Source organism: Aplysia californica, unplaced genomic scaffold (genome assembly GCF_000002075.1).
Source record: "Aplysia californica isolate F4 #8 unplaced genomic scaffold, AplCal3.0 scaffold00086, whole genome shotgun sequence".
In the NCBI taxonomy this organism is placed as follows: Eukaryota; Metazoa; Mollusca; class Gastropoda; order Aplysiida; family Aplysiidae; genus Aplysia; species Aplysia californica.
Genome location: NW_004797356.1, coordinates 321598 through 335540, shown reverse-complemented (window position 1 = coordinate 335540; position 13943 = coordinate 321598). Strand labels below are relative to the sequence as shown.

At 38.9% G+C, this 13943-nt stretch overlaps 1 protein-coding gene across 2 annotated transcripts; it reads left to right on the top strand.

Moving 5' to 3' along the window:
- The first annotated feature begins 1117 nt into the window (after nucleotides 1-1117).
- On the top strand, nucleotides 1118-13598 carry LOC101846803 (ultraviolet-B receptor UVR8). Of its 2 annotated transcripts, XM_005094621.3 has the most exons (7): nucleotides 1118-1334; nucleotides 1655-1859; nucleotides 2471-2598; nucleotides 3715-3865; nucleotides 4956-5174; nucleotides 6756-6961; nucleotides 11856-13598. In XM_005094621.3, exons 2-7 carry the CDS (start codon nucleotides 1727-1729, stop codon nucleotides 12147-12149), a joined length of 1131 nt encoding a protein of 376 aa, XP_005094678.1. In that variant the 5' UTR covers nucleotides 1118-1334; nucleotides 1655-1726; the 3' UTR covers nucleotides 12150-13598. The 2 variants fall into 2 exon arrangements, with proteins under 2 accessions (XP_005094678.1, XP_005094677.1); XM_005094620.3 differs by having other exon boundaries at nucleotides 1118-1859.
- The last annotated feature ends 345 nt before the right edge of the window (nucleotides 13599-13943 follow it).

Genomic DNA, 13943 nt, shown 5'->3' with positions numbered 1-13943 from the left:
CTGGTTAAAGTTCAGTGGTGGCTTTCCTTGGTCTGTGAGTCTAATTTTAAAAAAAAATTTTTTTTTAAATTTTAGGCTCAGGAGAAGGGAAAAAAAAACCCTTCCGGGACCAGGATTCGATGCCACGCTTGGAAGCACTGAACATTAGACTTAGAGAACGTAGACAGTAGACAGCTTACGTTCTCTAGGCCTAACTTAAAGTTCGAGTTGCATCGTCTTTTTATTGTTATCCAAGCGTCTTTCGACTTAAACTTGCAAACTCTAACTCAAATGATTATGAGAGATGAACAAGACGTCTACTTTTGTGCAAACAATGTCAGAAACAATTGTTAGATCTAATCTAGATCTACCCATGTTGATCAGAATAAGACAACGGCATAAAAAAAGGAGTCAAATCCAAGGAGGCTTATCAAAAAACTGAGAAAGCTTCCACAATTCAGGCAGAACTACAATATTATCATGTAGAAACGATGGCTACTAGATCTACATCTAGATCTAGATCTAGATTCTAGTACTGGCGTTTCAAATAGCACGGGAGCTATTCAGAATGCGACGTTGCAAATAGCACAGAAGCTATTCAGAATGCGGTATTGCAAATAGCGCTTGCCAAAATTTAAAAAAATAAAATTACAAAAATTACCTGGCTGCTAGATTCTAGATCTAGATCTAGATCTAGAAATTCTATATCTAGATCTGTATGTAGATTCTAGCTGGTAGGCCCAGATTAGATCTGATTCTAATCAATCACAAGTCACAATCACACTCACAGTGACTCACAGTATTCACAGTCTTTCTAAGTCTAATGATCTAATCTCAAGAAGAGGCCCACTGTGACTGTGAGTGTCCCTAACCAATTACCTGCACGATAAAAGCAAAAAATCACAAAGGACGACGCGTTTTAGCTTGATTACCCAAATTTAGTTAAAATTCTGTTCCTCACACGAAAACTGCAAAGACAGGCTGGCCATAGCAAACACTGAGAATGCTGTTGTTTACATTGCTTCAACACTGCGAACAGGACTGGCTTTGTTTACTATCGGTCGTGCTGAAGTTCGCGGAAGTGGGGAGTGGGAGACTGGCAGGACTCGTCGTACTATTTTTGCTTGGAGCGATTCGTTTCGCCTTTTCTCAATTGAGGAGAGCTCGTGTGTGACTTTTTCCAATAAAAGGAAGTGACTAAGACTTCTCAAATTAATCAGCAGTCATCAGATCGATATGAATGACACTGGTTTCCAGAAAAACAACATGAAGAGTGACGATGTATTGCACTTTAAGTCATTACCCGAAGACGTGTTCTGAAATTGAGTTTACAGAATAGAAATTATAATCAGAAGGTAACGCCCACGGCATAAAGAGCAGAGGAGACAACTCAATTATTATTATATCGTTGGTCCACTGCCATTTAATTTAACGTATTTATTGCTTCCCCTTAGAGTAAAGTAAGAGGCCTAATGTGTGATTGCTTGAGAATAAAATCTGTGGGATTTTCAAAAAATATTCGCACGATTTGATTTTTAGAGGCTCATAGGAGAAGCACTTTCTCAAGACAAAGTTGACAGTTTAACTGACCATTTGAAATTATTTGTAATGCAATACACAAATGTATACAAAGGTGGATCTTTCCTTCATTTAATTTTACTTCAATACAATTAAGGCTAGCTGTGAATAATCCAGAGTCGAGCTATTGGTCTTCGCACTTGAAAGACAATAAAACCTAAAATACAGGATGGCGTTGTATACTTGGGGATTAGGAAGCAATGGTCAACTTGGTACAGGAAATCTGGAAACGAAACACACACCTCAAAATATCAAACCACCTGGAAAGGTCAAGCAAGTTGACTGTGGAGCACTGTTTACAGGTGGGAGATGTTGCCGACTAGTTTGTATGTGTTGTTAGTTCGAATATGTGGGTCATGTGTATTTGAGAGCACTGATGAATTTGTTTTAAAATTTTTGTCTCGTAATTTGTTACAAGAAAATTGTTTCACTTCATTTGTTTGTATGGGATTGTTTTAAATCGTAAGAGTTCCAATTATTGCATTGTTTGAAATTGGGATATACAAGTAACATATTTCACTTTTTTTTTAACTTGGAAATCCATTGTAGGGTAACAATAAATTCTAAAATTGTAAAGATAGGCTGATGAAACTGAGAACAGGGAATACGGGAAAGAAAATCAGATGGAAAGAGAAAGAGATCACTCACTTTCTGTCTTGATAGAGACATAATTTTTATCACAAGATTAATCTGTCTCAGAGCAAAGTCTCCTAAAAGAATTAACCTTTTTATCAAAGAAACTGTGCAAATCTTAAATGATCCCTGAATCACTGAAAAGGCAAAACTAAGTAGAGAATTTCAGTATTATATTGTATTCTATTATTAGCCTAGAACAGGGGGCTATCAAAATATACCCACAAGACTGACACGTGTATTTCATGCAACTTTTCATGCCACTTTCTGTTTCCCGCAGTTGTTTTGACGGAGGATGGGGCAGTCTACAGTACAGGCTGTGGGAAGTTCGGGCGCCTTGGACACGGAAGCTCTGAGAAGGACAGCAATATACTTGGACCTGTGGTTCTTTCTGTCAAATGTTCTCAGGTCACAATGATGTGCAATGCCTTGTGATCTTCCTTGTATATTTTATTGTAGGCTTACATATATGTTCCTGTTCATCTTGAACTGCTCTCTTGAGAATGCAACAACAAAAATCCCTTGATTTAATCTACTCTGTGTATTGTTACTTTAAATCTTTTATTGTTCATTTTTGTTTCATACTTGTTTATACTTTAAATCATTTCCAGTGATAGTTCTATAACTTAAATTAAGCATTAATTGATAGGTGGCTTTTAATATCTAGTTCTCTTTTTAACTTAGACAATTTAATTAATATTGTGAGGTCATTATAACTAGACGTCATTTTTGTATATATATAATTTATTCCCTTTATTTTCACAGAGTTAATCTTCAGTTTCAACACTTATCATTGGCTATAAATTTTGCAAGAGGACACCTTATAGGCTACAAACTTTACCTGGCATGAGTATTGTGTGGTCATGTTCAAATCAATTCACAACTTTTCACAACTTCTAATTATGGTCCATGGAGACCTTGAGTTTAAAATATTTTCAGCTAGGAATCGGGTAATTTAAGATGTTTGCTTTAAAAAAATTATCTGGGCAATATTATATGTTACTATATACATGTATAACATTACTGAGATTAGTCATTGAAACTACATTTAAACTTGCTCGAATGACCACCTGTCCAAAACAATCACATGTAGGATCATTTCCCATTCCCGGGGCTCTAGAGGTTAAGGTGTTGGCCTCTCATTCAAAGGTCCCGGGTTTGAATCCGGGTTGCGACCGAAAACATTTCTTCACCGAAATTAAAGATCCCTTGGTGGTCTAAAATCGAAAAGAGTAGGCTTCGGCAGCCACCCCGGGCAAAATTAAAAATTTCCTACCAACTGAAAAAGTTTAATGTGTCCCGTGCGCTCATATGACCTTTTTGTAGTTGCGAGCGCCGTAAAACACTTTCCAAAAAAAAAAAAAAAAAAAAAACAGCAAAAAAAAACAACAACAAAAACTCCCACTCCCCCTTAATTGCTGTACCGGTATTTCTCTTTCACAATAACACTTTCCAAGAAGACCACTCTTTCTTCTCAACTTGGAAAAGTTCGACAGTACTTTTCCTTTCTCTTTCTTTTTACAGGTATCCTGTGGTTCATGGCATGTTGGTGTCGTAACCACAGAAGGTGCATTGTTCCTCTGGGGTTATCAAAAGGCTTTCGTTAAAGTACTGAAGCCAGAAAATATGGGTCTTCCAAATTTGTTTGCCCTCCCTCATAAGGCAAAAGTAGCAGGTTTGTTTGTTTAACTTCTAAATGTAGAATCAGTTATTCACTCATTCAACGATTCTGTCTTTCATTCACTCCGCCATTCCCCCATCCCTATTATCTCCTATTCTATCTTTTAAGTGCATAATACGTACGTGTTTGCTTGTTTCAAGTAATTAGTAGATTTATAGAGCTTTTGGTTCGGGGGGGAGTAGGGGGGAGAAGGAGGTGTTTTGTTTGTAGTTTTTGATTGTTTTGTTGTTCACTTATTTTGGAGTGTGGGGAAGATTCAGAGGAGTTTCTGTGACTTCCTGATAACTGCCATGGCCTACATGCTCAAGGAAGATGGGTTTTTTTTTCTCTTTAAGAAAAAGTGAATGGAAGATCAATGTAACTTAACAATTTTCATTGTCCTGCTACCTGCACTACTTGAGTAAGCCCACAGACCACAACCTTCTTTACTTCATTTACCCCTTGCGTCTGATCAGAACCGTACTTTTTGAGAAAAAACCCCAACTAAATTACTTTATAGTTAAATTGTAGGCCTTTAGGTATTCATTTGATAAATTACGAAGGATGAACTGAGTTTAATTACCTGTTGTTCGGGGACGCGCCGTTAGTTATTTAGCGTTATGCTGCACAGCTGTGATCTATATTATAATGGAATATTCTTGAACTTTTGCTGGTGGAGAAATTCACATAACTATCTACCGACCTAACTCGTCGGTTGTGTTCGAGATAATGGTTGAGTTAGATGTCCTACCTCTTCTAAAGGACTGAAAAGGCAGTAAAACCCATACAATAATATTAAACCAAATATCATTCTTGTGCTCTTGAGCACGAGGCAGGGGTAGACCACGGGAAACATGGAAGAGATGTGTGGAAAGGGACATGAGAGAGATGAAGCTCACTTGGAACGAGCTAGGAAGGATGGCCCAGGGTAGAGAGAAATGGAAGGAGCTTGTATGTGGCCTATACCCTGCTAGGGGTGAAAGGCATTAATGATGACATATCATTCTTAATTTTGACAGCATTATTTTGATTATTGTGAAAAAAAAGTTACGCACAAATTAAGGGTTATAAAAATGTTCTTTAGTTCTTAAACCATACTTCTCAGGTGTATCTTGTGGCCACAATTACACATACGCTTGGACAGTTGAAGGCCAGCTGTATTCTTGGGGAAGGGGTCAAAACGGAGTTCTTGGACTTGGATCTGATGATGATCAAAGGTTGCCTCAGCATGTAGAGACCTTGAAAGAGGAGAAAGTTGCAACAGTCGGAGCTGGCAATAGTCATTGTGGCATCGTAACAGAGTCAGGACTTCTCTACATGACAGGTAAATCTTGCTTCAGACAATTGGCTACTCCAGATTCGAATGACAAAGTTCTATCTGATGTTTTTAGCCGTTTTGAGTTACTAAGACCATGAGGTCAGAATCCAAATGCTCTATCTGCTCGATCAAAATCATAAGACTACAAGGAATAGTTATCAAAAATATTCAAAGAACTGTATTTGAAAAAGCTTGACTTGTTGTGAAACTCAACATTTTTAGCATCAAATTTCTCAGAACTAGGAACTGAGCTGATGGAACTTTGTAATTCTTTTGTCAGCTGTCTGAGTTTTGCATGAAGTGGGCAAATGAGTAGTTTTGTGTGTATGGAAGCTCTCAAAAAGAGTTAGTTACAGAAATTTATTTTCATATAACAACCATCACTCTTAGATATGTTTAATTTTTTTAATTTTTTTTTTGGGGGGGGGGGGGAATGGGGGGCTTTTTTGGGGGGGGGGGGGGAGGGGCTTTTACTAGATACATAGGATTCTGGCTCCTTCGATAATTATTTAAGATTTTTGCAGACGACCTTGCACTACTCTCCCATACCAACCAGCACATGCCGGAAAAAACAACCAACTTCATAAATACGGACGCAGATTGAATTAAGAATAAGCCAGGAGAAGACAGAAGTGATGACACTGAATGTAGGCTCCCCAACACTGATTAGGAGGAAAACCGCAGACCTGCCTATAACAGACAAGTTTACCTGCCTAGGTAGCATAATTAAAACTGACGGCGGCACAAAGGAGGACATCATGAACAGACTCAGCAAGGCAAGATCTGTACACAGAAGCATGATCAACATCTGTAAGTCAGGACAGTTCAGTATACAGACCAAGTTAAAGCTGTATGACAGCTGTGTACTATCCACACTCCTATATGGAGCTGAATGCTGGAGGATGTCTGACCATGCTCGTGCCAAGCTATCTTCTTTTCATACAACCAGATCACACCAAATCCTCCGAATCTTCTAGCCCGACAAGATTTCCAATGCAGATTTTATACGGAAATGTAAGCAAGAGGACATGATCGCCATAATAACAAGGAGAAGATGGAGATGGATTGGGCATGTTCTAAGAAGAGAACCAGACTCTATTGTAAAGACTGCCCTCCACTGGACACCCGAAGGACATCGCAAGAGGGGCAGACCCAAAATGACCTGGAGACGCACAGTGGAGTCTGAAATGAAGTCCTGGAACCATTCGTGGGGGACGTTGACCAAGATGACCCAAAACAGACAGAGCTGGAGATCCTTTGTTGCTGCCCTAAACGCCAGATGGCGTGACGGGTTGTAAGTAAGTAGGTACTGCAAAGAAGCGTTTGTCCAAGTGTACTTCAAAATGAATGATATTCATTTTCTTTTTTTGTTTCCTTGCTACATCTTAAAGCTGCTCTACTTTAAGTTTTTTTTTAGCTCACAACATGCAACACTTTATGTGAAAAAGACAGTTGTTTATTTATACCAAAGCTTATGACAGGTACCCTAGCTTTCTGACATCTGAAGCTATTTTTTCCCTATGATGTAAATGTTTATACAATTTTACCCAAATAGATTCTTAGTTCTTCAATTATCACAAATACCAGGAAAGGGATCAGATGGAGCTCTTGGATTTGGACATTCACATCTGGGCAATGCGTTACTCCCAAAACGCTGTGAAACGGGGACAGAGGTCAAGGCTGTGAGCTGTAGCAAGGGAGAGCATCACGGACACACCCTGGCGCTGACTGTCTCTGGCTCGGTACTGGCCTGGGGAGATGGCTACAAAGGAAAATTGGGACTTGGTGGACAGGTGAGGATACAAAACACCACTAGGCAGAAACACAGACTTGCCATAAGGGAAAGGTAATATTATTTTGGCATGAGTTTAATCTTTCAATCAACACAAATAATATGTCACGATGCAGGGAAATCATGAGGTGCTCGTCAATTTTTGGGCACCTGGAGTTATTGGTTTAATCTATAAAGCTTTTTCATTTGCCTTGCTTTTGATGAAAACTATATTCATTTTACTTGAATAGAGGGTGAAATATTTGTGAGTGAAGGAGGTATAGAGGTCGCTTGATGTCAGGGGTAAAACAAATGAGAAAATTGCTGCTAAAGTTTGGTGACTTTCAAAGCTGCAAAGTCCTTGTAAACTGCAAATTTACTTTTGTGTGTCTTTGTTCAACGTTTTTCAGTAAAATATATAGAGGAATGTTCTTTTTCAATGGACATGAACAGTGTTGAACTCGAAACAAAAAAACGGATAGAAATTGTCCAACGGGCTTGAAAATATTGACTTCTTCAATATCATGATTTTGATGAATGCCTTTTTTTTCCACGATGTCACACATATTATTATGATGTCTATTTGAAGGAGGACAGGGCCCCATGCTGTTGGGTTTAGGAAGTACAGTGCTTTGCCAAAGCTGACCTTTGATAGGCAATGTGGTATGAAAGACTACTGAATAGTAAATAAAGTATGTGCAGACAAATGTTACCACTGCTACAACTGAGAGGTTGCTACATATATATACATATAACACACACACACACACACACACACACACACACACACACACACACACACACACACACACACACACACACACACACACATATATATATATATATATATATATATATATATATTTATTATATATATATATATATTATAAGAGCCACCCAACCTGCAGAGGAGTTGCTTCTACTGTTGGTTAGGACAGCAGACTTGGTATCCCTTGGCCCATTGGGACACAGCAGGAGAGCAAAGAGAAAACTGAAGTGTTGAGACAAAGAGACTAGGGCGGTTCTGGTGTTTGGGTGGTACCCCACTAGCAGGGAAACTGTGCCTTCTGTAAGGCTTAATATGATGCTAATAATAGAAAACAAAGAAGTAAATAAGAAAACAATAACTTGATCAATAAACCAACAGCATTTTGTCATTTTTGGATAAGATTCTACAAATTTCAATGAAGCTCTCTCCAGGAAACACAGTGTGTATGTACATATGTAAATACTTTGGCAACCTGTCGACTGTTGCAGGTAGACATAATAGAGTACTTCTGACCCACACACAGAGTCACAAATCATGGCTCCCCAATGTCAGATATTAGGAGTTAAAATGCTTGTGACAATTGGATGGAGCCCTGTGGGGAACAGTAAAGTAAAGGGTATATTGACAGTGCAAGCAGGAAAAAAGTTAAAACTGAACCTGAGCACACACAGTAGCGTGAGCCACCTTTACCCTTTTGTGCTCCAAACACACACCCCACCAAGCAGTGGTGTAAATTTAGCAGCCGAGCCAAAAGATCTCAGGTACATGGATCCTAGCTGTAGACTCAGGGAAACATAGCTTAAAGGAATTAGAATTTAATCCATTCTGCAAACATGAGCACAACCGCTGGCTGTAAAAATTGTTTGTGGGAAATTGTAGTTAGAATTGTTTCTATAAAGCTCTGCTGTATGCAGACATATTGAATCTTGAGTTTTAGACACATTTTTTGGCTAAAGTAGATTGATTTGAACACCTTTATGTGAACGGAAAATGATTTTATGGCTGGTTCACATCCACCAAGAGATGTATGACTCCTTGGTAGGTGGACAGTAATTTTTTGTTTGATCAGTTCTCAGGCATAATGTTAACCACTTCAGAAGTCCTTTGTGCTTTGATTGTTTTAGTGATTGTTGATCCTCTTATTGGCATTGCCAAGAGACTCTCATTAAGATCATTAATGTCATATCTGATGGACAATGTTGTAAAGAAACGTAACTGGCCATTGGTTCAATCGAACCTTATCCATTTCTACATCAGTTTCATCTGTTTGGCTCCTGGAGACATTGAAATAAACCTTTTGCTTTCAATTTTCTCCTCCTTTGTAAGGAAACAGCTGAAGTCTGTGGGTTCTCACAAAACAAAATTTAGAAAAAAATATTTTCCTCTTCATATTTGACAGAAATTGAGAGCTGGATACAGAAGAATGTTATTTTTTTAGGTTTATGTTTATTTAGATATCAAGGAGTAAACATAATATGATCATTGTAGTTTACTTCAACTTTTGCTTGTGGGTTCTTCAGAAATACTTTTATACACATCTTAATTCTGGGGTTCAAATTGAGTATCGAAGAATGATGCAACTAAACCAGCTCACTGTCTGGCTGTCAACGAAAATCAAAGTGCACAATGCTGTTGTGCTCTCCCCCCTCCTCTACTGTTCGGAGATCTGGACACTCTACAGGAAGCACAACAACAAATTAGAACAGTTCCACCAAAGGGCTCTCCGCAGCATAATTGGTATCCGGTGGCAAGACCGCATCGCCAACATTGAGTTCCTCAACCGATCAAGCGCACAAAGCATAGAAAGTATGCTTGTCAACGCCCAACTGAGATGGGTCGGCCATGTCATTTGCATCGAAGACCACCAAATGCCCAAACAACTGCTGCACGGCGAACTCACAAGTGGCAAAAGAAATCGGAGGCCATAAAAGTGTTTCAAAGACACGATAAAGGCAAACCTTCAATTTGCGCAGGTTACCCCCAAAGAACTCGAAAGAACCGCCACCGAAAGGAACGCCTGGCGCGGGGCTGTCCATCTTGCCAGCGGAAACAGCAATATCAACTACAGGGAGAAGTTGACTATCAGAAAAGAGAAGAGACATAACCCAATCACCCCAACTGCGACATTCCAGTGTCCCCACTGCAACAGACATTGTACATCCAAGATCGGATTGCACAGCCACATGCACGTCCACAGATAAGCTGCAGGGTTTCATCATCATCTTTGGCAACCAAGGACTATCTACAATTCTGAGGTTCAAATTGAGGATCTAAGAATGATGTAAAAATGAGTTGAAGTGCTCTCGTTTTTAGGGGACTGATTATGCTTTTGGTTCAATAGCAAGCAAGTTGAAAATGTAAGAAACAGAAATTATCTTCAATGGTATGTGTCGTGTAATTAGGTTCTTAACCTCCGCGCCCTGAAGACACAAGTTACATTTTGGTATAAGGAAGTTTTTTTGTTTTTTTTAAATGAGTACCATATATCTCTATCTGCCTGCATAAATAAGGTATCCCACTAAGCCTAAGTTGTCCCTGACAGGCAAAGTTTGTGAGGCCCACTTCTTAAATTTTCTAAAGTGTATTATCTCCAACTGAAGAAAATAGGGGAGCATTAGAAAATATCTATCTGTTGGTGTCCCCAAAAGTTTAATAACATCACTTATATTGTCATGGATTGATTATTGCAATTCCTTACTGGCTGGTGTACCTGATGAACCAGTTACAACAACTACAAAGAGTACAAAATATTGCTGCCAAAATAATTACTAAGAAACTAAAGCATGATCATGTGACTCCTATTTTTTTTTTAAACAAAACTACACTGGCTCCCGGTGAAAGAGCGTATCATATATTATATAAAATCTGTTTAACTTGCTACAAGTGCTTACATGATTTATCACCTGACTATCTAAAACAGTTTAAACTCCCAATGTACCTGCTAGAACGCTCAGATCATCAAGTAACAAAACAACCCTTATTAAACTTAAAATAAATTACAAATCATAAGCCAACGCTCTTTTTCATATTTTGCGCCATTTGTTTGGAAAAGGCTTCCAAAAACTACCAGAGAAGCAGAAAATCTAGAAATTTTTAAGAAGAAACTAAAAGCATTCTATTTTCATCATATTTCGATTAGACAGAATCCATCCAAGCTGTAGATCGTTGTGAGTATGTGCCTATGTGCGTATGTGAGTATGTGTGTATGTATGTGTGTGTGGTGCGTGCGTGCGTAAATATGTGTGTGCACGCGTATGTAACACTATGTGCCTTTAAAATTGATTTGTAAATCCATAATATGTATCATGTTAAGCGCATAGAGCATTGTTTAAGTTGATATGCACTATGTAAATGCATTCCATTATTATTCATTATTATTATTAATCGATTCGTAACACATTTACAATCAATCTATCAAATTGTGTTCTTCCTCTTTTTATTTTATCCTCCTGTCAGACCTTAAAAGGGGGCTCTTGTGACCTAGAGGTTAAGGTGTTGGCCTCTCATTCAAAAGGTCCCGGGTTCGAATCCGGGTAGCGACCGAAAAATTTTCTTCTCTAAAATTGTCTCCTTTCACCTCCTTTCCTGCTCTCTAGCAATGTTCTGTTGTCTGCTTTCATTTCCACTTTCTGCCCCCACCCACTCTCCTCCTTTGCCCCCTCCTCTGGGCTCCTGACTCTTTCTGCAGCCTTTCTACTGCTACTCCTTGGCTCCTCCTAACTGCTGTCTTTCTGCCACACCCCTGATCTTCTGGTAGGAAAGATCTACACCTAGCCTTCTCGGACAAGGGCGAAAAACCTCGGAGGGCCCGTGTGCAAGTTGTGCCTGTTAAAGATCCCTTAGTGGTATAAAATCGATAAGAATAGGTTTCGGCCGCCACCTGGGCAAAATTCAAAATTTCCTACCAACTGAAAATATTAGGTGTGTCCCGCGCGCTCATATGACCTTATGCAGTTGCGAGCGCCGTAAAACACTTTACAAAAACAAAAAACTAGACCTTAAAGAGGGATTTAACTTCTTTTTTTTTCTTTAACTCTCATCTCACAGTGTGTTGGAGATGTTAGATTCTACTCCTCCAGCATTTATAAATAGAGTGACATTAGTTTATACAGTTATTATAGCTTATATTCTTTTCGTTGCATTGCAGGAATCCCGTTATACCCCAGCTGTCATACCTCCTGAGCTTTTCAACAACCAACCAGTCACTTCAATCTCAGCAGGCGGCATCCACAGTGCAGCAGCCACGGCTAGTGGGGAAGTCTTTACATGGGGCTGTGGTAGTGACGGACGGCTGGGCCATCCAGAGGGGCAAGGACATAGATATCTGTTCCGTTCGGACATTCCGAAAAAAGTGGAAGGGTTACCGAAAGCAGGGGCTGGTAAAGTTACTGTCAGCTGTGCTTACTATCACTGTGCTGCTGTTGTGCATAATTCTGACTAGGATCCATTTGTGCAACAGCCGAGTTCCGAGTTTGTGCATGATGAACTTTCTCAGACAAGAATTTTGTGTTCACTTCCATCTAGTTTCATAATATTGCAGATAATTTCTATAACACCAACTACCATACAATTCAATTCTCGGTGCTTTACAATGCCTTTATTTTAATACAAAATACTTGTGTATGAATGTGCGTGCCCACTCTTCAGATTAATCCTTAGGTGCACATAAGCAGACTTCTTACTGTCACAGCTCAATCAATGACAGTATGCACATCACATTAAGAACATGAAAGAATTTTGAATAAAAAGGATTAACTATCAAGATGGCATTTCAAGAAGTGTCTTTTTAAATGAATTTAAAATGTTGCCTCCTACTTTGTATCCCTCGAATGTTGTGGGAGATAGTTCGAGACAGATGGAGCCAGATAAGGAAAGGATCTCCCAGCGAAATTTTGACCTCCCTTCCAAGGTGCTCTCATATGAGAGGGTGATCTCCTGGCCATAGACATTTTGGTACAGCATTTTGATACATTTGAATCAAGTTGCTTAAATCAAACTTAACGAGGCCTTATTGTTAACACATTTATGGCATAGGGTGACATGTGTCATCATCATGAAGTGTCGAATCTCAAAGGATTCATTTTTCTTCTCAGATCTCTGCAAAAGAATACCTATATTATTTGCCTGGTGTTTCCCTGCCACTCGCAATATCCATATATTATATGAATATTGATGTTTTATTGTGAATTTTATGATGCTGATGTATTCCATGTACTGGTATGCAATGAAAATGCATTCCTTTTAAACCCATATTTTCCCAAAAGGGTTTAAAAAGATAATATTTTTGGTTTGTAGAATATATTTCTTTAAATTCATATCTAGGATTCTTTAACAGAATACCTAAGTTAAGGGTTTACTTCACCCGAATACCTAAGTTAAGGGTTTACTTCACCCGAATACCTGTCATAAACAAATTACGATCAAACCTGCTCTGACAGCCACCTGTCCAAGACAATCACCTGTACAAACGGCCACTTCCCACATTTTCCCCCTTTACTTTTTTCTTTATTATAAGGACACTGTATTGTCCAATACGTCCACCTGCCTAAGGCCAACCACTTTTTTCCTCCAAAATGGGTGACCATCTCGAACAGTTACAACGATTATTACATTCCACGCACTATTTAAGATCTTAAGATCAGGTTGGGATCTAGAGATCAGGAGATACAAATTCTTTCCACCGCCAATCCAAAAAGTATAGAGTGTATTAAGATTAAGAAGGGTGGTCATTGGAGAGGGACCTTCAAAAAGATTCATTCTACCTTCAAGAGGTACTGCACTCTGTCAACCAGCAAGGCTTGAGTGATGATAAAATGAATGAAGGTGATATGGTGTCATTGTGATGAATGAATATGTGTATATAAACAAAATACATCAAGTTAAAAAAAAACAGCTTTGTTTTCTTTCTTCTTTCTTTACTGTAAGGTTCTCCCTGTGAGGGCTCTTGTATGGTTGCTTTAATCAGAAGCATAAGGATTATTTGTACACCCAGATACTACATTGATCATCTCTTCAAAGAAGCAAAAGTCTAGCATGTGTGTTTCTGTATAGGCTTTCTTGTGTATTATTATACAGGTATTTTTGTGCATACACTATGTTTGTGTGTGTGTGTGTGTGTGTGTGTGTGTGTGTGTGTATGTGTGTGTATGCGTAGTGCGTGTATGTATGCATGTGTGTGTGTGTGTGTGTGTGTCTCCGTGTGTGTGTGTGTGTGTAGTGTAGTGTGTGTGTATGT